This window comes from Puntigrus tetrazona, chromosome 2 (genome assembly GCF_018831695.1).
Source record: "Puntigrus tetrazona isolate hp1 chromosome 2, ASM1883169v1, whole genome shotgun sequence".
Lineage (NCBI taxonomy): Eukaryota > Metazoa > Chordata > Actinopteri > Cypriniformes > Cyprinidae > Puntigrus > Puntigrus tetrazona.
Genome location: NC_056700.1, coordinates 21,831,020 through 21,855,231, shown reverse-complemented (window position 1 = coordinate 21,855,231; position 24,212 = coordinate 21,831,020). Strand labels below are relative to the sequence as shown.

The following is a 24,212-nucleotide window of genomic DNA, read 5'->3' as shown; positions in this document are numbered from 1 at the left end:
ATAGAGAACTGAGCATCAGAGTTGTAACATATTCATAGAGACATGGGAGAAGGACATCCGATACGTGCATTTGACCTTTCATTTTAAGTGTCTCTAAAGTTACTGTATTTTACACTGAAATTGTGATGCGCTGATAGTGGCTTTGATATGCAAAAATGTGGCATGTATATGCTACGTACGTGTCTGGCGTGCATATAATAAAAAAGTAACTTTCCCCAGTAATACCTATCTGTATTCTGAATGTTCATGCATATATTTTTTATGTTGAAAATGTTGTTTGGTTTTTATCTGTGGACAGTATTCAGATTATTGGAGTAATAAAAAGAGATAACACAAAATCCATTCTATAAATGGATTTAACTCAGACTTAACATTTTCGAACATGGCTTTATCTAGTTCACATTTATTACCCAAGTTTCTGAAAAAGTTTACACATCTCTTCCGTCTCTTTCTTAGAGATTTCTCTTTCTCTCACTCTTGCCGTCACAGTGAGAATCGCCCTGCAGAAACTGTTTTACATCAGGTTTCACACAGGCCGATTACTAGAACAAATTTGTATCCTCAGGTGATCAGAGTTTTTTTTTTTTTTTTTTTTTCCAGACAGATATGTGTTTGTATAATATTTCTATGGACAGAATCCAGAATGTATTAGTGTGACTATTTGTAACAAGATTTTTGAGAGTAATTGTAACAAGAGATTAAGAAGTTTCAACAAAATATATATATATTTCAACATTTCTTTTCTGTTTTAATATCTGATGTCTTAAATAACCTTAAAAATATATTATCTGTAGGTTCTTGGTTAAAAAGTTAAAACAAATGACTGATGCTAATGGTTAGAAATAAAAATAAAGTATTACTTTAAATACTGTTTATTATTTTATATAGTTTATATATTAATTATCAATATATAATATGTTCCATTTTATACTATATCCTCCTGAGACCCAGCTATGGAGTTTTAGTCTCTGTAGTGGACATTACATTTCTCTGAGACCTCACATGTCACAGTTTTATGCCTGGATGTCCTGTACATAGCACATTCAAGGCCTTTTAGCATTACCAAATGTTTGACCATGACCACACGCCCTGAGAGGTCTTTAAAGATCGCTAACATGTGTTTAAGATCCTTTTTTTCCTGGTTACATGAAATATTCTAATTTTGTGAAATACTGGATTTGTTTTCAATCCATAATCATCAAAAAAAGAAATAAAGGCTTGAAATATTTCACTTTGTGTGTAGTGAACTAATATAACATACAAGTTTAACTTTTTTAAACTAATTATTGAATTAAATGGACTTTCCCCTCGATATTCCAATTTTTTGGCACATACCTGTACTACGGAAGTCAATGGTGACCCAAAACAGCCTGGTAACAAACTTTCTTCAAAACATCTTCCTTTGTCTTCAGCAGAACAAAGAAATTCATACAGGTTTGGAGCAACTCAAGGGTAAATGATGACAGAATTGACATTTTTGGGTGAACTATACTTCTTTTATTTGAGTAAAACAGTACTATTGTAAAAAATAATTAATTTAAACTGAACTTTAATTTTTTATGTCATTTCTTCCTGTGATGGTAAAGCTGGGCTTACAGCAGCCATTACATCTTTTACATATACGTCCGAAAACATTATACGTTTGTTTTGAATTTATTGAAATGAGGTAATCTAGTGTTTATTAATGTAAAATAATAGTTACTGTATATTAATAGTTATTTACATTTCCTTTAACAGGTAAGCTGTTACTTTCAGTGGTTTATGAGTTTTGGCGAAGAAATTAAAAGTTGAAAAAAATTCAAATGTTGCCTCCAGTCTCCTTCAGTCCCATCCTTACACAGACATTACGTTATAGTCTGGTTCTACATTACATAGCGACGGGTGTTTGAGGTCAACAGATATGAATATTTATTTTACACCAACAAGAGAGTGAAACCTGCTTTACGCTAACAAAAGCAATGACCAGAGGCTTAATACACACACAGATATTGAAAGAAACTTGATCAGCGTTGTTTGTCATTGACAGTGAATGATACCGCTGGAGTTTCAAGTGAGACCGAGAGGAAAAACGCGATAGTCTTATGAAGCTGAGGGAATTTGTAATTCAAGTTTCACTAAAGCTCACATTCTCTTTGAGTCTTTAATAATGGTATGTGATGACAAGACAAATCCAGGGAGGAAATCCTTGGGTGTTTTATGATACATTATACTAGAGATGGGTATTCTGGTATTGTTCTAATCTGGTATTTATAATTGCATCACAATTTTGTGTTATTCCAAATATTTTGGCTATATTAAGAGGACTTATTCTGCTCCCGATTGGTAGTGATCATTATTACAAATATTACAAAAGACAAGCTTTCAAGTCAGCTTTAATATTTGACATTGCAAAACCCCAAACACTATTAAACAGATGATGCACAAAATTATTTTATTACAGCACAGCTAACTGCCAGCTCTGCTGCTGAGAGGATTTAGGCCCAGTAACTTCCTCTGGAGCTGAGCTTTGGCCAGGTCAGCAGAGAGAGCGTCTGCCATCCTGTCTGTGGTCTGCTTCATTAGAAAAGCTGCCTGCAAGGCCTTGTCCAGTGTCTTATGGATCGATTCCTCCTGGAAAGCATACAACACAAATTAATACATAATACATTGTGTGTAAATATATATTGCACTTTTATTTAAAATCTGGGGTCAGCAAGATTTTTTAAATTGAAAAAGTCAATTTGAATATATTAGAAAATTTAATTTTTTCATAGTAAATCTGAATTTCCAGCATCCATTACTCAATTTTTCTGTGTTTCTTTTTACATTATGTTGAAAACATTTGTGGTGCTTCATGCCTTTGAAAAAATAGAAACTTTGAAAATGTTTTAGGGGGAATTGTTGATGAATAGAAAGTTCAAAAATACAATATTTATGTGAAATAGAAATATTTTTAAACATTATAAATGTCTTTACTGTCACCTTTGATCAGTTTAATACATCCATACATTAATGTATGTAAAAAAAAAAAAAAACTAAACATGTTTGTATATTTTAATGTGCTAATATTATATTCTATATAATCAACACAGTTAAAACTTCACTATGTTGTTTATAGTAAGCCAATATTTTTTTGGACCATGTTCACATATTTTTTTATCCATGTTCAATTGTAAATAAAATTTTGCCTCATATGATTTAAAAGTCTTTTAGTTTTCATTTTATTTAAATCTAAGTAACAAAAATGAAAATGTATTTCAGGTTGTACGTCTCCCCCAAAGTCTGTTTTGTTCTGTTGTGTGCATGTTGGCTGTATGACAGTCTAAACTGACTCTGCTGGTGCGGTGTCGTCTTCCACTGGTCCTCGGTGAGGTCCGTTGAAAGAAGACATTACTGGGAAGCAGTGCTGAGTCAGACTGAGTCGAGCGCCTCTTAGTGGACACTGGTTCTGATGTTTGATCTCGCACTTTAAATCTGGGAAAACATCCCGTAAAAAATCAATTGCTTTTTGTCAAATTTCAGTTATTGGTTAGGTACTCATTTTAGGTCTACAGTTTATTAAGCTTGACAGATCAAACCGCATTGGTAATATGATTAATGGTAATATGATGTTAATGATTTATTATTTGGTGAGTATTTCATAGTTTGTTTGCCATTTAACTGATTAATTGCTTACCCAGCAGGTAGACTGCAAGAGGAGCCATAGTTGACTTGCAGCAATGGCTTATGGGAAGGATGAACAGGAATAGAAGGGGCAAGTTTTGTGCTGTTTAAGAAGTTTCCCGCTGAAACAAAATAGAACATAATTTCTGTACTTGTCATTGTAGTCTACATGATGTACAGGGCTTTCAGTAGGTTTAGTGGTTCCTCACTTGCAGGTCTGTAGCTGGCACTTTTGTTGGTTGGCTCGGTGTCAGTGCTGTGGTTTGCTGGCCCAATGCTAGCTTTCCGACGGCTACCAGACAGGATAAACTGAGATGTGTCCATAGGAAAGCTCTCTACTGAGGCTGTGACCATTAAGAGAACATTGAGTGCCTTTATCTCTTTTACATCCTGATTATTTTGCTAAAAGCATAATCTTACTTTTGGATGAGGTTCTGGAATCATGTGACCCCTTGTCAGCACTGAATCTGGTGCATATAAGTCCATGAGATGGACTGAAGGCTCTCTGTAAACTGATGGTGCGATCAGAATCCTCTCCTTCAGTGACTAACAATACACAAATACCCTATAACTTTAGTTTCACTGTACAGACACCAATATTTAACTGTCTTAAACCACATTTATTACATATGTGAAACAAGTCTGAACCAAATTGTCATGCTGTCACCTTTGCTCTTGCTGAGCTCCATATCAGAAGAGATCCAGTCCTCAATCGTCTGAAGGTTTGAGTCTGGCTTCACGCGTCTAGTGGTACAGTCAGAATACATATGTTTGCAAACCTTTCAAAAACTAACACTCTTATTAACACCTGGGGTCCAAGGAAGAACCTTTAACATCCTTGGAACCTTATTGATGCAAAACATCTTGTTAAACTGAAAAAATAAAAACGCTCTTCAGATATTAAAATGTTCATTGCAAGAAAATAATGGTTCTTTTTAAGAATTGTTATTTGGTGAGTCATACATTATAGTTATAATTATATTAGAGTGTAAAAGACTTGTTAGATTTGTTAATGTTTTTCCCACTAAAAAATCTGTTTTCTTTAGACACTTATAAGATGGGAGCTGTTCCTCAACCCCAATATGAAGTACCTGCTAGAGGAGCCTCTGTTCTGGCTACGGGTCTGTCCCTTGTGCTTCCTCTCCAGTGGATACCTGCCATTCAGATAATCAGTCTTCTTGCTATCATGAGGCAGGTGACCAAGGCTTTCCTCTAGCGCCCTCTTGAGGCGCGAAACCTCATACTGCAGCTCAAGAATAACCTCACTGCTATGAAGAGCAGAATGGAAATTACAGTTAATCTGACCGTTTGCATTTAACAATAAACTGCTTCCTTTAAACCTTACTTGTGGCATGAGCAGTGTGATGCCGTGTGCATCTCATGCGCAGAACGGCTCTTTCCCAGCGGATCGTCTCTTATTCTTTCAGTCGCCTGGTTATGCGTGGCACCAACTGACGTATCATCTTCTTTTGGAGCTCTAACTTCCATGATTTGTGTTACTATCTGTCCATATTCCAGGTGGTTCACTGCGGGCTGGACAGGTCGTGGTGCCACTGATATAGTAGTTCGTACATTGGAGCGGGAGGCTTCACTGTCTGAACCACTAGTATTCGCTATGCTGATGACATTGTCAGAGAGTGCAGAACTGAAGGGAACATCACATAAAATGTTTTTTTGTTTTTTTTTAATGTCAGGTCCACTATACAATATCTTTCACTGATAAGATACTATTTGTAATCTGAATATAGTATCACCTTTAGTTCAGCATTTATAGTCTAATCTTTTGGCATTCCTATTTGTGAGTACCGTATATAATATATACGGTTTGGTTTTCCTAGACTAGTCACTTATTAGATACCAAAATGAAATATATTGCCTTATAACTGATAAATGACATATGCACTAACTGCCAGTGTGTGTGCATTTTACCTCACAGCACCAGAAGGTGTTTGGGACAGTCCTGTGCTTGGCCGGCTTAGGTCAAAACTACCAAAGGCACTGTCAGTTTCCGGACTGAAAAAGCTCTGAAAGAACAGAAACACTCATTCGGTCTTTTCTGAAGTAGCAACAAACACCTTAACAGTAACAGTACTTATGAAAAATCACACAATATCTCTAATGGTACTGATTTGCGCGACTATATCTAACATGCAACATTTACTCTATTTGACTCTCATTTACTTACAAAATATAATGCTGGTCAGTCCATGAGAAAATGCAATCATTTTATCAGCCTAACAACTTGACATTGACATTATTGATGTTCTTGCAGGTAACGGATTTTTCTCACAGATATATTATATATTCTCTTTCTCTCATGTGATTTTGCTGCAGTATGTGTTACCTGTGTTTTTTCTGTGGCTGTCTGAGGAGAGTTCCAAGGAGACGGTTCTACAGAAGTGGAAGCGGCTTCACGATGTCTGATCTTCTCTTCATGCCTGAGAGGAATGGTAATCACAACAGCCATCAAAATACATTTACAATAGTTCTAATAATGTTTGCACCATTATACCTGAAAGAGTTTACTGCTGGTGTAAAAATAGACTTAAATGAAGTTACACATACAAAAAGTACTTTGGCAGTGCTATAGTATAATTATTACATACACAGTACTCCACTGTGTCTTAAAATACAATAGTATTAATGTACCATGCTAAGAAATGTTTATTTGTTACTTTCCAATAATATACCATAGCATGCATGCAGTATAAATCACTAAATATATCTAATTTTCTAAAATAACACAACTAACATTTGACCTCCCTTAAAAGTTATTATTTCTTCAATTGTAGATATTTGCAAATGTGGCAGTGTTATTTTAGTATAATTGAGATACTAAATAAATTTTACTTAGTTTTAGTAATTCTTTAAATGTTTTACTTGTGTGTCATTTGTTTTTTAAATATGTTTCTATAGCCATATGTAATTTTATTTCATTTGTGTTGTAGTTATTTTTAAATTTTGAATGCTGCTATATATATATTACAGTAACTCGAAATCATGCACCTTTGATTTACCATCTAGTCTTATAAAATTGTAAGTTTACAAATTACAACAAACTTTCTGAGTCATGCACCAGATTGCAAAACATGCACAGCAAAGAATAGAAAAATGTCAGTAAATACTGACCTATCATGTGTCAGCTGCTTTAATAAAGTTGAAGAGGATGCTTGTGCCAGGACATCCTCATAGTGTTGGTCCTCTCCTGTTGTCAGTCTGTTCTCCTGTTCCACATTGGCAGTGCCAGCTGTTTCAGTGGAGAAGGTGGAATACCTTAGAGGAAGATACAGAAAAACGGACAGAGGGAACTAAGTGTTTCCATAATGAAACTGATATTCGTCCCTCCTCTTGACCTGTAACTCGATCAGCCTTGAGTGAGCTGTGCTAAATATCACGATACGCTCTCTCCGCTTACAACCCACATCAGTGATCTTTCTAAAATGAACTAAATAAGGTACTGGATCACAATATTTCTAATTAACGTAACAAATATTTAGTTTTTTTAGGGGGTGATGCTAGTAAATTATGCCTTTAAGATATTAATGTTAGTAGATGAAGGATTGTGGATTATGAACATGCAACATTTCGTTTACCACCCCAGATAGATTTCTTAAAAATCAGCTATACACTAAAAAACTATATGAATTTAGCAATGTAGAGTCAGTTTAAACAATTAATCAGGAGTGAGTGAAGATGCATTTTTCCCCAAAAACAACATAGTGTAAAAAATAAAACATGGCTGTACTGTAGATAGAAGCTGTTTTCTGTTCTGCTGGGAAATAACCCATCAGCTGTGTGATCTTCAGTGGTCTCTTCATCATCGTTGTCCTCAGTGTTGTGTCTAACAGGGGAGATGCTGAAGACTGACTCCTGCAACGTGACACATGCTTTTCATTCAGCCCCAGCATCCACAAAACCTACCACAGCCCAGTCATTCAGTTCTCACGTTACACGTATCAAAACAAGCCATGCAAATGGATATGGGCCACACAACAATATCAGCTTCACTGCGTGTGTACGCACAGACATGAATAATTTCAGGAGAACTTGTTTAAAGTACCAACATACAAACATCTCAGTAATCCACAACTAAACCACTCGTCGGTTAACATTTTGTGAAGTGAAAAGTTATATGTTTGTGTTTACAAAATCCAGCATTAAAAAATGTACTTGTTTCTAAAATATGATTCCTCTATGCGAAAAAATTCTGCATTATTATGGATTATGGACTTTGGCCAGGGGAAAAGGTTTAAAATCAAAATGCCTTAATGATGAATACATGTATCCAAAACACATAGCTTTTCACTTCACTGGAGATGTGTGATTTACTTGTGGATGTATTCTGATGTTTTAATCCGCTGGTAAATTACTAGCTTTGAAAATCTGTACATTATAGATGGGAGTGAAATATTCCTTTAAACGGAGATGACATAAGCTAAAGAAATGCATTTACAGTATATGATTGATACTGTATTTTAGAATGATTGAATAAATGGATGAGGGAATGCCACCTAAAATGTAGATTCTTGTGTGTTACCTCATGCAGTGATGGATGGGGTGATGAGACACGGATATCTTCACAAGGTGGAGGAGAGGGAGTGGAATATGAAGGAGGATAGAAAACATGGCACACATTTCTGTCAATCTGCTCTTTAATGTCCTCCAAGTGCATGCCTATCCTGAAAATCTGGCCCTCGACCTCCCTTGAACACAAAGGCGAATACTGTGACAAGTTTGCAAGTTGAAACTGTGACAGTTTAATTTTCTACTTTTGATAGACTCAATAGAAGAACTAAAGTCAAATTACACTGCTAGTCAAATGTTTAGACACACTTGAATGAGTGAGTCTATATGAGGAATTTTGGTTCACATTTTTAGTTCACAAAACAAAAACTTACAGTTAAAAATATTTTAAAGGAATAGTTGTTTTGGGTCACCATGACTTCCATAGTATTGTTTTGGAAGTCAGTAGTGACCCAAAACTTTCTTCAAATTATCTTCAAATTATCTTTTTCAGCAGAACAAAGAAATTCATACAGGTTTGGAAATACTCAAGGGTGAGTTTAGTGGCAGAATTGTAATTTTGTGGTGAACTATTTCTTTAATGGCTTTTTGTTAAAGGGTTAGTTCACCCCAAAATTAAAATTCTGTCATTAATGAATTACTCTGTTTCTGGAGCTGGGATCATTTTAGTTGCATTGCTGTCTCAGATGGCTCTCCAATTTTATCAAAAATATCTTAAATGTTTGGCACGACATGAGGGTGAGTAATTCATGACAGAATGTTATTTTGGGGTGAACTAACTCTTTAAGTCAATGGCAAAGATTTATTTAGTTTTAAATAGTCTTTTTGAAAAGAGCTTTCTAACTTTCTGATATCAGTAGTAAAATACAGTTTGGCCCGATGAGACGTCTACCTGTCAGGGTCAAACTCTCCTGTGTTTCTGGTTAAACCCCTGTAGTTCTGCATTTCCAGAGCTCGATGCTCCTCCCTCTTTGTGAGGTAATTCCTCTCCAGCTGATCCTGGGCCTCCATCATGCTCTTTAACACCTGCAGAGAGATTGAAAGGTTACATTTGTTCCCTTTTTTGTAACGCATGAATTTTGATATTGTGTCTGAACGGTGTATGATTGTGAATTTAATTCCATGCAATTTATTATAAATATATACAGTTACCATTTGTTGCTCCTCTTTATTCATTGACATGGCGGAGACGCACGTTTTGAATTCATCCACCTGCAAATGAGGGAATAAAACATTTGCAGCCCAATTTTCCAGGATGTTACAAGGTTCTACTGAAGCTCAAGCATGTTAAAGAGAACTATAAAAACACATAAGGCATGGTGCAAAATCTCCTAACTTTTTTTTTTTACCTTCTCCATAAATGATCTGATGATGTCTCTGAGCTCAGAGGTCAGTCTCTCTCCATCTGTCAGGCTCTGTGATTCAGTCTCCACAGGTTGAGAGTTCTGCAGGCTAAACTGCTTCTCACTTGGACCTGCTGAACAGACATCAGACATGAGGATACAAATTGCATCTTTTATGCATCTATATAAATGTAAGTATAAATGATCAAAACATGCAGTATGACTTGTTCATTAATTCATATTTAAGCTTACAGCACTTTCTATCATTCTGGAACTATAATATCTTGTGTTGTTTCCCTCTCTTAGAAGGCCTGTTTCTGTGCTGTCAGGGTTACAGTACAGCTGGAGAAAGAAATACAATGGCTTCTTGCCTGCGGCTGGTGCTTGTGGGTTAGTTGCTGTCAGTTTGGTGTTTTCATTGTTGCTAGTTGCATCATTCCAGTCGATGGTCACAGAAGGCTCACTGGAAGCATGAAACTGCTGCTTAAAAGAAAGCAACAATATAACTGACACAAACTGGGCTGCAAATCAGATTAGAATGAGGTTATGTTGAAATGCAGATCATATATTATAAAGGCATATTTGTAATGATAGTATTTAGTGTCATATTCCCTTATTAGGATATACATATAAATATCAATACAGAGAAGACATGTATCAATCTTAATGAAACAAAAAAATACACACACTTGAGTCTCACCTGACCAATTAGGTTTTCAGATTCTGTATATTTAGCAAGCAATCTGTCATATTCAACCTGTAAGCAAATAAAATGGTGCATTTTAAAACCTTTTTAATGCCTTTGTTCATGCAATAAAAGTCACTGGGGCCCAAAACAACATTAGACCCAAGTGAAAACTTTAAACTGATGAAAAACCTTTAAAAATATTTGTCTATTATTCATTATTTCTTATAAAAATAAATATTTCTTAGCATTTTTCAAACTTCCAGAATAGGCTTTCTTAAGCAACATCAAAGCTTGTCTACAGCCTTTACTATCTAGTTTACATACTACAATATTACATACAAATAGATTCACCTGTAACTGGTGTGCTACTTCCTTGTCTGCGAACACATTCTCCGGTGGCATAATTGAGTCCTCTAAAACCCTGCTGATGATATCTGCTGTTGGTTTACAAGATGAGGCTGTTTTAGCCAGAATGCCTGGGGACGACTGAGCTCTGACCATAGCTGGTGACGGGCTGATGGGTTTAAAGCCTCCATTACCTTTAGGTATTTTGACTTTAGGTGCCACTTTAGAGAAGTCAGGTAGCGGGTAATGCACCTTTCCTTGTCCGTATTTCAGCTCACTATAGGACCTGGTCCTGCCGAAGGAGCACTTAGGTTTCTGTACATCTGCTTCTGACAGATCTAAAGAGTTAGCACTGCGGTTCTGCTTAGGACACTCTTTATTATCATCGTCATCCCCAGCAGATGCAGCATCACTGATGCAAGTCGACTCAGGTTCCTTAGATGAGCTTGACTCGTTTGAAACATTTAGTTCAGCCAATCCATGGCTTTGACCAAGCTCCTCTATCACATCCTGAATCTTTTCACTCTCTCCTATGAAGATCTGTGGAGCTTGAGAATGCACAGTTTCATCAATGCTGTCCATCAAGGACATCTCGGGTAGGGTCTCAGCGTCAATGATCCTGCTTGAGTTAAGCAGCTCCTCCTTGGAAAAGTGTCTGAGCAGGAAGTCACTGATGTGGTCTGCAGGTTGAATGGGTGTGGCTACAGGTGGAGCCACATTCTTTATTGCTTTTTGATTGGATAGAAGACAGTGAGTGAGATTAGATTGGCAATCCTCTGTTTGTTCTGTAGTACCAATTTGCATACTTAACTTATCAAGAGTAGAGAAGTGCTCAGCAGGCATCTCAGTAGCCATTTCACCTGAAGATGCTTTTAAATTCATCTTTGTTTTGTAGTTGCTGTGTGCACCATCATACGGAAGCTCTTCGTGTTCTTCATCACTGGTGTTGACAGCATCATTCTCAATCACTACAGGGGTGGTTTTCTGTCCTGGCACCTTGGGTACGTTCCCTTTCCTGTTTCCGGTGTTTGAATGCTCTGTGCGTTTACTACTAACTGATTCAGCACCCTCTGAAGAGCCCTCTTCAGTCCCACATGACTCTGACAGCTCTGCATTATCTGTACACAAAATATGTGTATATATTTAAAAACAAAAGATGTTTTGAACTTTATTTTCATTAAAATAATCCTGATCACAATTACTACAAAAAAATATGCAGCACAACTTGTTTTCAACATTGAAAATAAAATGTTTCTGAAGCAGCAAATCAGCATGTTAGAGTGACTTCTTGAGGACCATGTAATATTGAAGACTGAAGTAAAGATTCTGGAAAATTCAGCTTATTTTAAAAATGCATTCAAATATTTTAAATTCTAATATTAGTTAACAGTTTTACTGTTTGGCTGTATTTCTGAACAAAGTTCTTAATAGTAGCCTGTGTATTCATGGCATTTACATTTTCAAGGCAACTAAAAACTAACTACTTTTTGGTGTTTCTTTTATTCGTGGCAACCAATTGCATGGTATTTAAATCATATAAAACATGGTATTACCGCAATAAAAAGGATTTCGTACGGATGTAAGTATCCCTTACCAGTGAGTTGCGGGCTCTCAGGTACACCAGAGGCCTGTGAGAGGTGGACAGTGAAGGCGCCCTGCATGTCACTGAAATGAAGGCTGTCATCATCGCTGATATCTACAAATATACTCTGCTCGATGCGTCTTTCCCACAGCACTGATGAAGGTCTGCTATGAGCGTCATCTTCACCGTCCATATCCTCTGCGTCTCCAGACGACGCTCCTTCAGGTGCGCTACTGCGCGTCTTCCGCGCCTCTCTATTCATTTCTTAGCAACAAGAATACACAAAATGAATGGAAAACTGTTACAGCCATATATATATATATATATATATATATATATATATATATATATATATATATATATATATATATATATATATATGCATGTTTATTGTTACAAAGTGAAGCTTTGTTTTTCTAGTCAGATACGATTATAAATCTAACTATCAATTATAATTAAATTCAACTTCTTCGTCACGTATTTTGCTGGATAAATGAGTAATTAGATAAAATAAATAGTATAAATAAACCGGAAAATGAACACTCCAACTCTAAGTTGCGCTAATAATATGACATTGCACTTACATTTGATGCTTGTTCCAAGGTTTCTAAGCCACTACGAGCGCCGTTTTCATGAAAGAATACCATAACATCCTATTTGAAAGGTACAATGAAGTCTCTTGTCTAGTTTCTCAAGCCTGTGGTGTAGGATATTCTTGGGCAATTTAAATAATAAATGCAGTATCTGATGCTGATGCTTTGGGCAGGTGCTACACGCGCACGGGGGTGGGGTGAAATAGGTGGTTGCTATGGGAACGAGAAGCCTTAAGATCAGCTGTCAGTCAGATATACTCCAAAAACTCTCATTCATTTGAAGATGTATGATAGCTAATGATAAATAGCTTTATTTTAACGGTCTCCGTTGAGTTACTTGACAATTAAAGCCAACAGTTAAGCGTTTTGGGAGTACTGTAAAACAAGAGCTTTCTCTCACAGAGTCGAAAGATAAAACATTCAAATTTCATTGGTGATTCATATGGGGGTGTGGTTAGATTTGAATCATGTGCTCTGATTGGCCAGCCGAGTCACGGCCACGCTTCAGCACGCCACGCCCCTTTCTCAGTGTTTGTGTAGTTTTTTTTCTCTGTACCGCTTCGATGGGACCGAAAGTATAAAATAAAACGGTTTTAATCAATCGGTCCCTACAATGTGATTGGATTTAATTGATTTGTATTATCGATCGTATTGTAGGAGACTGAACCGAGAGAAGGATTGGTGGCGAATCGGAGGAGTTGAGTGAGTATGACTGAAGTTTGGCCCGTAACGGCCGTTAAAGACAGCCCTGCGTGCGCTAACAACAAAATATCAAGCCAAACTTTAAACTGCAGGTACCATATTATGATTTCGTTAAAACAGAAAGTGCGTTGTTTTATTTTTTTACTTAATTTAAAAGTAAGTTATCTTTGTGTGCCCTCACGTGAAAATATGCTTAAACATGTACATTATTCTACATTGTAATATTTGTGCTTTTCCTGTCTGGTTTCGTTCAGGTCTGTACAGAAGTCAGCGGTACGCATTTTTAAGGTTGGTGTTTTATGCGATTTTATACATATAGCATCGATTGTACAAATATTTTTCTGTCTTAATCCTGGTCTTTCTCTTATTGTTTGCTTTGGGAGTGAGACGTGGGTGAGTCTCTATACGGCTGTTTAAATGAGGACTGACACTGTGACATTGGCGTGTTTTTTACAGTTGCTTTTCCAGAGTTATAGGTTTTACATTGGCATACAGTAGAATGTTTATTCATTTTTTTTTTTTTTTTTGCTTTCAAACTTTATTCAGACAGTATTCGTATTCCCAGTGCTTTCTTACTAACATACCTATCCTTCTGGCACGACATACTGGAAAACTGGCGCTGATTTTGGCAAGTGTTTATTAGTAACTGCTTACAAAGGCACATGTGTGTGTGTGTGTGTGTGTGTGTGTGTGTGTGTGTGTTGTGTGTGTTTGAGTGTGTGTAAAAGGGCGCTTTAAATGGCGAGAACCTAACAACTGTAAAGTGACAGTCATGTATTGCAATGACTAAAATCCCCATCACTTCCTGTGTGTCATGGAAGGTGCAGCTTGTGTCTGTTCCTCTATTCATGTCTTGTCTTGTCAAGCTAACCTAACTCTGAGAGCCACACTGTTGTTTTCCTGTTAAAATTATGACACAAACCAGTTTTGTAACCGACTGTTTTGGAGTTATGTATGTTCTTAGGAACGAAGAATAAGAGTGCAATGAATCTGAAGTTCTTTGGCATAAATGTTGTTAACGTTGCATGTTTTGGCAGGCAGTTTTTCTGCACTGTCGGTTGAGACTGAGTTTGGTACACTTTTTGGTATCAAGAAAACTGTAATAGTATTGAATATTTTGGTTAGGTGCATTATATCATAAATCTATCGCAAAATATGCGCATGTGTAGTAGTTTGATAATACAGGGGTACTGACTGTTTCAGCATTTCACAGTGGTTCTTTCTCTGATGTTGGATTTTTTTTTTTTTAGTTTTGCAGAATTACAGTAATGTAGTTTCTCATGATTCTGTTGACACTGGAACACTGATGACAATGTTTAACAGAATAGTTTTTAAAAATGAGTTTCAACAAACACGTACCATTGACCAACAACCTCACAGCTGACTGCAGGTCTGTCTTTAATGATTTATAAGTTATTGATAAAAACATAATAAATATTTAAGATTTGTTTCCAGAACCTGACTGTTGCACTCTACAAAGTATTACCTGATTTTTTTTTTTTATGTTTCATTTAACATCTAGTCTCCTTAAAAATGACACATTATGTGGTCTAATTGTAGACTGAAATGGTGCAGTGCCTTTATCATTTTGATTAATACACAAGTTGGCACAAGTTGTCTTTTTTTAATTTTGCTTAAAAAATTCTGAATTTGAACTTCCAAGGGAAATGACAGGTGGCATAGGCCTATCCGCTTTGGGTACATATGCTTTTTTTATCCACCTAAACATCCGCCCTTCCATTATTTACCACAAACATGCATTCGTTTTTGAGCGAGAAGCATACATCTGAAAATACAACGAACCGACAGAAACCTGCATAGCATTTGTCTCTATAATCCATTGCACCCGAATATATATCACAATACAGAAGAAAAGATTGCTACTACTTCCATTTTGTTGTCACTATAGACCACACTGGCATTATGACGCATTTGCATCTTTCTAAAATGATAAATATACTCATATACATATTTACTGTATAATTATAAATGTTACAGTGAACTCTGTGGTTTCTCAAGCTGATTATCTTATTTCTGGATTAGTTTGGCAATGACAAATCAGCTTTCCCAATGTCACAGGGGTTTAATATGTTTGAAAGTGACCGACTGTTACCATTAGAGTTCAAAGTTATTATTTTTTTTATTCTCTCTCTCTCTTTCTGATCAGATTTTTTTTATATTGGTGATGGCTTTGTAAGAGAAGAGTGAACAAAACCCTTCTCTTGTCACAAACCTGAATGCATTTTCTTTGGCACCGGCCTGCTTGCATGGCAGATAATCAGCTGTGTTCATGGTCCAGTTGCTCTTGCATCCTCTTGTTGTTTGGGCCCCTTGATTTAGCTTTCAAATACACCGAGCTGACACACACTCTTAATATCTGCCTCCACTGCATGTGTCCTCCGCTTAGTGGGTGTTGCCATGGCATTGCGCACAGAACGAGGCTTTATACTCGGCATCTTGTGTTCTTTTCACAGAAAGCTCCGGAAGAGCATCCTGGACAAAACACACACAAACACTCACACTCACCCATGTGGTGAATAGTAGTCCGGATAAGCTCGTCTGTGGTGCACTGGACTCCACCACTGCAAAACGTCAAAGAGACTTTGGAAGCGTTTTTAATTCATTCAAACTTTTTTTTCTGGGATCTGGGTCATTATTCTTCCCTGTTGGATTACTTTCTGGACTTGACTCGGATCAGTACTTCATAATGCTCTTCAATGGCTGCGAGCAGTGCAGTGGTTAGCATGCAGAATGACAACCGGACCTTTGTCCACTACAGGTAGGCATGCAACACTTGAATTACATTTTCTCTCCGTTGTAATGCACCCTTTAGGATATTTAGAGCTAGTCCAGTATTGACTCGTTCATAGAGATGGACCCAAGTTGTACTGACATGCCGTATTTAGCACTGTAATAAATAAAGAGACCATAAATGTGTCCTTTTGTCTATTGATTTAATACCTACAATTTAATTAAAAGATGCAACTTTTCAATAATCATTGCAATTATCTCATGCATCTCCCTTTATGTCTAAAAGTGTTTTGTTGGGGAAGGTTTTTGACTGAATTCAAATGTCATTATCAATCTAAAATTTTGAGAGAAAACTAGCAGCAAAATCCTAATCTTGGGTACAAACCATTTCAGTAATGTAACATTTGCAGGTATATATTATTGTAGAGTTTTAGTGTGTGTGTGTGCGAGAGAAAGCAGGTGTGCCCCAGTTTACTCAATATTTAATAACACTGTGAATCATTTATGACAGTTGCCCATATTCTGTTCATCACTCCATGAGTTGGGTTTTTATATTTTAGGCAGTACTCTCCTCTGCAAACATCTGTCAATCTTGACATTGTTAGCGATGCATGAATGTAATATTTACATTAATGCATTTGACAGATGCTTGTACTTGCGTTGCATTCAGGGTATCTATTTTATCATTACTTGATTTGCATGGGTACACATGATCCTTGGCATTGTTAGTGCATTGTTGTGCGGTTGAATGTACAAAGCAGATTTTTAAGATTACCGTAATCATACTAATTTGCATTAATTTCCCAAGACCAGGTTGTCATAAGTTTCTGAGTTTCTTTTATGCAAATCAGTTCAAAATCGTGTTTTTGTTTTGTTTGGGGTTTTTTTATATTCTAAGCGAAAGTTCTTTGAATCGCATCGTCTCGATCAGTCACATGATGAGATGAGTTTCATGGCATCAGAAACAAACTCAGCGGGTCTAATCTCTGTAGTGTCCCTCTTTGTGTGTGTGTGTTAATCACACATGACAGTGGAAAGCAGAAACACAATCAGATTAGCTGTTCAAGTGCTGAGTGCGACAGTTTTTGTGAAAGCCATCTTCAACCTCTGCCCTCTAAGACGTGCGATGTGACGTTGTATGATGGACTGTGTAGAATACTCTTTTCAAAATCAGTTGGAACAGTTTGTGGTGGTGTAATTCCTGATGAAGAATTAGTTTGATTGGCAGCCTCGTCGTGATGTATGTGTGTTTGAGACGGTTGGTTTTAGAGATTTTGGCCCCATCGGAGGACTTTTTAAGGAGCCAACGAAGCCCTTTAGATGCCTTTCACATGTCCAGTCTTCTTTGATTGTGTGAGGAGTGAAGGCACCAGGTAGGGCCTGTACCAACTCTGACGAACTGGCTATTATGTGTAGCAGTTAACTTAATGTGGAAAATTTGTAAATGTATTTGCAAGGCCACGTATGCAGTGTTGTAATGATTTTTTTTTTTTGTCTTTTTCCATTTAGCTTTATTGTATAATTGGTTTTAGGGGCTTTACATGACGCAGGATTCGTTTACTAACGTGATAACAACCCACACAGCTAACATGTGCCACGTTGTTGTATATACCCTAACATACAATTATATAATCTAAAGAATTATTATTATTAAGAATTTACTGAGTGTTGTTTGACAATGGGTTAGATCTACAAAATTGAATCCACTTGACGGATACTTTTTTTTTTTTTTTTTTTTCTTTCTTCTTCATTTCTGCTGATGTTTAATGCAGAGATTTTAAAACTACAGCTCAACCATTCAATAGTTGTTGTTTTTCCTTCCAGGATGGAGGCATCCTGTTTGGACCTGGCTCTGGAGGGGGAGCGTCTCTGTAAGGTGGGGGATTACAGCGCCGGTGTTTCTTTCTTCGAGGCCGCCATGCAAGTTGGCACAGAAGACTTACAGGTCCTGAGTGCTATCTACAGTCAGCTGGGCAATGCTTACTTCCACTTGCATGATTACAACAAAGCTCTGGAGTTCCACCACCATGATCTTACACTAACTAGGTATACTTTGCAAATGCAAATGCAAATGTAGCTTCCCCTACTGCTCAACAGTTTAGGCCATGAATGCTATTATTCATCAAATAATCCTGGGTTTTTGTTTTTGTTATTGTTTTTTTTTTTTTTTTTTTTATCAGTTAAATTCTCACTAAATTTGGCAGTATAACTGTTATCAACATTAAGAAGTTTCCTGTGTATGATTTCTGAAGGATCTTGTGACACGAAACACATGGAGTAATGGCTGCTGAAGGTTTAGCTATGCATAACAGGAATAAATGACATTTTAAATGTAAAACAAAATTACAATAGAAAATACTTTCACTATACTATTTTTATTCTAAATATTTAGCTTTGTTGAGCATAAGAAAAAGGCAGCAACAACAAAAAATGTTGAATGGTAGTGTAAATTCTAGGTGTTTCGTTTGCATTGGCAATAATTCATGTTCTTTAGAATTGTATGATATTTGTATTGAATGTTAATGACAGCACAAATTTATTCTCTCAGAACCACCGGGGATCGGCTTGGCGAGGCCAAAGCCAGCGGTAACCTGGGGAACACATTAAAGGTTTTGGGACGCTTTGATGAAGCAGTGGTCTGCTGCCAGAGACATCTAGATATTGCCAGGGAACTGAGCGACAAGGTGAGTGATTTGTTTAATGTACACAATAGACATATTTCAGCACTTTTTTTTACGGTTACACCAATTAGTTGATTGTTGGCATGCATATTACTAGAATATTAGCCATTTAATAGTGCTAATTAAACACATATTAATACATTATTCTACATGACCTTATTCTACATCCCTAATACTACCCAATACCTAAATTGAACAACTACCATACCAGATATTAAAAGGGAGCAAATTAAGAATTTATTGAGGGAAAAGTCGTAGTTAACAATAGTTAACAAGTTTGACCCTTTCTGAAGTGTTACCCGACTTACGCATAGATTTTTATTAAAAGGTGAAAACCAGCATCATGCTTTACTTGCCAAACAAAAATGACTGTGAAGCAAATATATAACAGGGTCTGATGAATTCTGTAATTGTTCAAAACTTTTGTGGTAGAAGCTTCCATAAGATGCACTTGGGTATATAATTAACATGTTTAGTAGTACTTTATTTTTCTCTCAATTTATTTAATGTTTTTTTTCCCTTAAGGTGGGGCAGGCCAGAGCACTTTATAATTTTGGAAATGTGTACCACGCTAAAGGGAAGAGCATCTGCTGGAGCGGAGCAGAACCCGGAGACTTTCCTGAGGAGGTCATGACAGCACTAAGAAAAGCTGCAGAGTACTATGAGTAAGTACCAGCAATACTCTGTGTACGTGTACGTGTGGTACAGAGTTTTTACATCCTCCTCCTCCTTTTTTCTAATTTCTCAGAGCGAACCTGTGTATCGTGAAGGAACTCCGAGACCGAGCAGCTCAGGGCAGAACTTATGGAAACCTGGGCAACACATACTATCTGCTGGGAAACTTCAGGGATGCAGTGGCCTCTCATGAACAGGTAAGTGATCGCTGTCATCATTTGATTATGGAAATCCTGATAACAGTGTAAAGTTAACTATAAAGATAACGATATAGATATAGTTTTAAAAATCATTCTCAATATTAATGAAAAGCAGTGTCCACGCCACAGCTATAACGATAAAGGCACAGAGAAGCAATATCATTGGAAACACTTTCAGAACAATTATTTTTCTAGCTGATGAACGATGAATACATTGACACCCACACAATCTCAAGAATTTAAACCTGCAGACAAGTATGCGCTTAGAATAAACAGACAATATCGTCACTGGTGTGGATACTTATTGTTATGTTTACAGTTATTATTACAGTTATGAATGTGTGAATGGCCTTTATGGCTGTGCAAAAACACTCACTGCTCTGTTTGTGAACCATTTGTCTTCCAGCGTTTGCTTATCGCTAAAGAGTTTGGTGACCGTTCTGCAGAAAGGAGAGCCTACTGCAACCTGGGAAACGCTTGTATCTTCCTTGGAGAGTTTGAAAGGGCTGCAGAACATTACAGGTGAATGTAACACTAATATTTTTTTTTTGAGAGAGAGAGAGTGTGAGTGTATTTCGGGTCTGTTGGGATGAGGTTTGATGATGTTTTTTGTGCAAGAGTTTCCATGGGTTCTTAATCTTAATTTTAAATTCAATCAAATTTAAGGCCATAAAAAGCTGTAATTGTTACAGCAAAGATTTGCTTAAAATTAAAATTGACTATTTGTTAGCTCACATTGTTATTTTTGTGGTGAAAAAAATCTGCCGTTTCAAGTCAATCTACTAACAAAAATTGGTTTGCCTTCATAGTCTTTAATCCAAATCTAAAAATGCTCCTCTAAAACAATGTTTAGTTTGATGGCTTGGGCATGAGCGTAATATGCATGCTTAACCTCTCACCTCTAACTGTTAGTGTTCATTTCTGAATGAAACGCTTGCTTTATTACATCCAGTCCATTCAGAGTACGAAAAACGTGACTCCCTCTGTTTTCCTCATTCAGTATTCTGGTTCTCTTGGAAGTACGTCACAATACGAAAGTAAAATCAGTCACAAACTTACAGTTCACACAGTCTTTAATGTACACAATTGACATTACCATACGGAGCATATTGCATTTTTTTTTTTTTACAAGACTACCCATTCCTTTTGATAAGGCAGTTATATTAGTGTTGCATTAGAAATGTAATGCTTCTCTATGGGCCATCCTTTAACAGGAAGGATGACTAGATCTGACTTTTAAAAAACTCTGTGATTGTGTTCTGAGTGCAGGAGAGCTCTACAGTTGGCGCGGCAGCTGAAGGACCTAGCTGTGGAGGCTCAGGCCTGCTATAGTCTGGGTAACACGTACACACTGCTGCAGGACTACGAGAGAGCTATCGACTACCACCTCAAACATCTCATCATCGCTCAGGACCTCAATGACAGGTGCTCAGACAAACTAGGAGCCATGTTTTGGTTCGATATCTAAAAAACAGGTTGGCTAATGGTAAAAAAAAATTCATATGTTTAAAAAAAACAAAATTCCCAATGTTCTCTGCTAAATAAAAACGTGATAAAGTGTAATAATAATTTTCATACTCATTATGGAAGGTATGTTTTCTGCAGGATCGGTGAGGGCAGGGCCTGCTGGAGTTTGGGAAATGCACATACAGCACTAGGGAATCATGACCAGGCCATGCACTTTGCAGAAAAGCACTTAGAAATCGCAAAAGAGGTACGTGCAGTTATTAACCTAAATTAAAAATCTGTAGTTGCATATCTGAAATTGCCTTTGATGTTTGTTTCAAAGGATATCTGTTCTAAAATCAGTCTTGCTGTAAAGTGCAGCAGGGTTATATATGCACTTAGATTAAACGAACAATGTATTTGAACTAAATGCGCCAATTGTCTCGTTTACAGACTGGTGATCGTAGCGGGGAACTCACTGCTCGCATGAACGTTTCAGATCTTCAGATGGTCCTCGGCATCAGTTACAGCACAAACAATTCAGTACTTTCTGAGAACAAAGACATCGACTACAACCTGCATGGTACACAAATACAGCACTAGATCTCACTTCAGCCATAAAATCCCAAGTTTCTCTGTGTGATTTATCAATTGAGTAAAGCAATGGACCACTGCATTTAAGGTTGATTGCATTTCATTTGTTTTTCCAGGAGCCAGACCCAGGATGAGCCGACGGCACAGTATGGAGAACCTAGAGCTGATGAAACTCACACCTGACAAGATCAATGCAAATGTAAATGTGTTCTTAATTTTATTTATAGTCATCAGTTCATAAGACAATAAAGTGTACATCTGTGCTTTTGAATCTCAGCATCAGGGATTCATAAAGTAAATGAATGTCTGTCCTGCAGGGTCAGAAGTGGACCAGTGACATCCTCTTTAAGCAGTCCAAGTCCTCACTGGCCAAATCATCCTCGAAGCTCTCTTTTGTCAATCGTTTCCGAGGAAAGAAGCACAAACTGCAGAGCAGCTCCAGTAAAATCCTGCAGGATACCAGCAACACACGGGAAGCTCCTCAAAACAAAGTATTAAAACCCATAGAACATCAAGTCAAAAATCAATTTTTGTTACAGTACAGTGTTTTGTCATCAAAATGCAATTACTCATTTCACATCTGAAACGTCTTCCTCTTTAAAGTCTGAACGGATCATAAATTGAAAATACTGGTTGCAAACTTGTACTTGTTCTCGGTTCTTCAGAGGGCATTAGTTATAACCTTTGACCTCTTTGCTCTCAGCATGGCAGTACTGACGTGTTAGGAGACGAGGGCTTCTTTGACTTGCTGAGTCGATTCCAGAGCAACAGGATGGATGACCAGCGTTGTGCCATACAGGATGGGAGGAGCCACCTGTCTGTCAATTCTTGCTCCGCCTCCCCACCCACCACCCCGCCCAGAACCATCAGGAAATGTTAGTGTTATTACACATTATTCAGAAGACTAATTTAATGAATGTTCAAACAGTAGCCTTATAAATGACGTGAATATCATACATGAAGCTGAACTTGTGTCTGTCTGTCCAGCATTCTCAGAGTCGGCTGCATCTCCAGGTCAGGAGCCGTTCCTCAGACTGCTGGACCGAGCTCAGGGCAGGAGGCTGGACGAGCAGAGGGCAGGAACGGGAAACAGTCTGCCCGGTCTGCGTGCCCTGTCCGAACACAGCAGCACTAGCAGCAGACAGATGATCCTCAGCCAAGTCATGGCCAGCACAGACGCCACCGAACCAGACGACCAGTTCTTTGACATGCTGGTCAAGTGTCAGGTGAGAATGTGTTTGAATTAACCAGGGTAGAAAATGAGTGGAAAATAGCAGCTGTGGAAAAGGAAATCCATTCATCTCGTTTTCCGGGACTCTCTCAGGGGTCTCGTCTAGATGATCAGAGGTGTGCTCCCCCTCCGCCCTCCTCCCGTGGCCCCACCGTCCCAGATGAAGACTTCTTCAGCCTCATCATGCGCTCACAGGCCAAGAGGATGGACGAGCAGAGAGTCACGCTGCCCTCCTGCCGCTGAACAAACATACACTTCTCTGAACATATTCAGAAATAAGCTCTCTTTTTCATGCACATAAGTGTTACAATCACACAATGATGGTTGAGTAACATGCCTTCAGAATGAACTGTGCTCCTGTCTGCTGTATTATTATAGATGGCATTTTGGGTACAGCTGTACTGAGCAAGTCTGAGGAAAAGGTCTTTGTAAATAACACATTTAAATTTTTTTTTAAATGGGATTTAAGCTGTTTATACATTTGCATTTAAGTATTTTTAGTTACTTTAGGTTGTATTGCTCTAATTCTGAATTATACAATGACTCACACAAATGTATCTTTCGATACAAAACTGCAGGTTTGTTTATATTTATTTAAATAACATTTACTACCACTAGTTATTCCACTTAGTAAATATAGTTGTGTCATTTAGATTATAAAAATACAGTAACATTTACCACACAACTAGAAATAAAACCTGTACAGAAATGCTTAACATCCACCCTGTTCAGTGTTTTTTGTTGTTTTGGGGTTTTTTTAATCAAAGAAGAAAATGTTTTGTAACAGTCTGTTATTTGAATCTTATTTTTTACAGATGAGCAGATAAATGGAATGGTCTTTAATTTGAACAGTAACTAAAATACTGTTCTTCAAAAGTATAGTAGGGTGAGCTCTCCGGTGCATTGGTCACATGTAGTTTACATGTAATTTGTTGAATCATGTAAAATACAACATAGAGTTGTCAAGCAAAAGAGGTTAAGAATCAGGTAGATGAAGAAGATTACAGTGTTCTTCCCACTTTATAAACCAGTTTATAATAAGAGTTGTAAGAGAAAAGGATGGTTGCACTATTTTGGCATGATAACGAGTAAGCTCTACAGATTGTAAAGATATTCCTTCATCTCTTTTGGTGAGTAGCTCCACAGCATCTCTAAGGGAAGGATCCGACTCTGCTAAACAGACATAATGAGGCAGATGGGCCTCACTTTCTCATT

The 24,212-nt window shown here is 37.3% G+C and overlaps 2 protein-coding genes across 5 annotated transcripts; one reads left to right on the top strand and one right to left on the bottom strand.

Moving 5' to 3' along the window:
- Nucleotides 1-2,224: 2,224 nt before the first annotated feature.
- Nucleotides 2,225-11,657, bottom strand: LOC122327294 (microtubule organization protein AKNA-like). The gene is made up of 20 exons (XM_043222534.1): nucleotides 11,599-11,657; nucleotides 10,549-11,557; nucleotides 10,210-10,266; nucleotides 9,881-9,989; nucleotides 9,516-9,640; nucleotides 9,319-9,378; nucleotides 9,059-9,192; nucleotides 8,180-8,345; nucleotides 7,388-7,512; nucleotides 6,772-6,915; nucleotides 5,987-6,080; nucleotides 5,572-5,666; nucleotides 4,988-5,287; nucleotides 4,734-4,910; nucleotides 4,310-4,386; nucleotides 4,063-4,188; nucleotides 3,852-3,986; nucleotides 3,656-3,764; nucleotides 3,312-3,453; nucleotides 2,225-2,610 (listed from the first exon to the last, which is right to left on the bottom strand). Exons 1-20 carry the CDS (start codon nucleotides 11,655-11,657, stop codon nucleotides 2,446-2,448), a joined length of 3,408 nt encoding a protein of 1,135 aa, XP_043078469.1. The 3' UTR covers nucleotides 2,225-2,445.
- Nucleotides 11,658-13,230: 1,573 nt separating this feature from the next.
- gpsm2 (G protein signaling modulator 2) lies at nucleotides 13,231-23,719 on the top strand. Of its 4 annotated transcripts, none has more exons than XM_043220940.1 (16): nucleotides 13,231-13,419; nucleotides 13,674-13,707; nucleotides 15,894-16,198; nucleotides 17,995-18,216; nucleotides 18,719-18,854; nucleotides 19,377-19,516; nucleotides 19,600-19,723; nucleotides 20,133-20,248; nucleotides 20,996-21,151; nucleotides 21,332-21,440; nucleotides 21,626-21,755; nucleotides 21,883-21,965; nucleotides 22,084-22,257; nucleotides 22,470-22,641; nucleotides 22,754-22,992; nucleotides 23,091-23,719. In XM_043220940.1, the coding sequence occupies exons 3-16, from the start codon at nucleotides 16,137-16,139 to the stop codon at nucleotides 23,238-23,240; spliced, it is 2,013 nt and encodes a 670-aa protein (XP_043076875.1). In that variant the 5' UTR covers nucleotides 13,231-13,419; nucleotides 13,674-13,707; nucleotides 15,894-16,136; the 3' UTR covers nucleotides 23,241-23,719. The 4 variants fall into 4 exon arrangements, with proteins under 4 accessions (XP_043076875.1, XP_043076881.1, XP_043076888.1 ...); XM_043220946.1 differs by having other exon boundaries at nucleotides 13,231-13,511; XM_043220953.1 differs by lacking the exon at nucleotides 15,894-16,198.
- The last annotated feature ends 493 nt before the right edge of the window (nucleotides 23,720-24,212 follow it).

What these genes read in the sequence shown, in the direction of transcription:
- gpsm2 (XM_043220940.1), top strand. Translation starts at nt 16,137, where the DNA reads ATGGCTGCGAGCAGTGCAGTGGTTAGCATGCAGAATGACAACCGGACC. An exon ending in CATCGACTACAACCTGCATG is followed by an intron (nt 21,756 to 21,882) that starts GTACACAAATAC and finishes TTGTTTTTCCAG; the next exon opens with GAGCCAGACCCAGGATGAGC. An exon ending in GGGAAGCTCCTCAAAACAAA is followed by an intron (nt 22,258 to 22,469) that starts GTATTAAAACCC and finishes CTTTGCTCTCAG; the next exon opens with CATGGCAGTACTGACGTGTT.
- LOC122327294 (XM_043222534.1), bottom strand. Translation starts at nt 11,657, where the DNA reads ATGCAGAGCTGTCAGAGTCATGTGGGACTGAAGAGGGCTCTTCAGAGG. An exon ending in GGAGAGTTTGACCCTGACAG is followed by an intron (nt 8,346 to 9,058) that starts GTAGACGTCTCA and finishes TTTGTGTTCAAG; the next exon opens with GGAGGTCGAGGGCCAGATTT. An exon ending in TCTTGCAGTCTACCTGCTGG is followed by an intron (nt 3,454 to 3,655) that starts GTAAGCAATTAA and finishes ATGTTTTCCCAG; the next exon opens with ATTTAAAGTGCGAGATCAAA.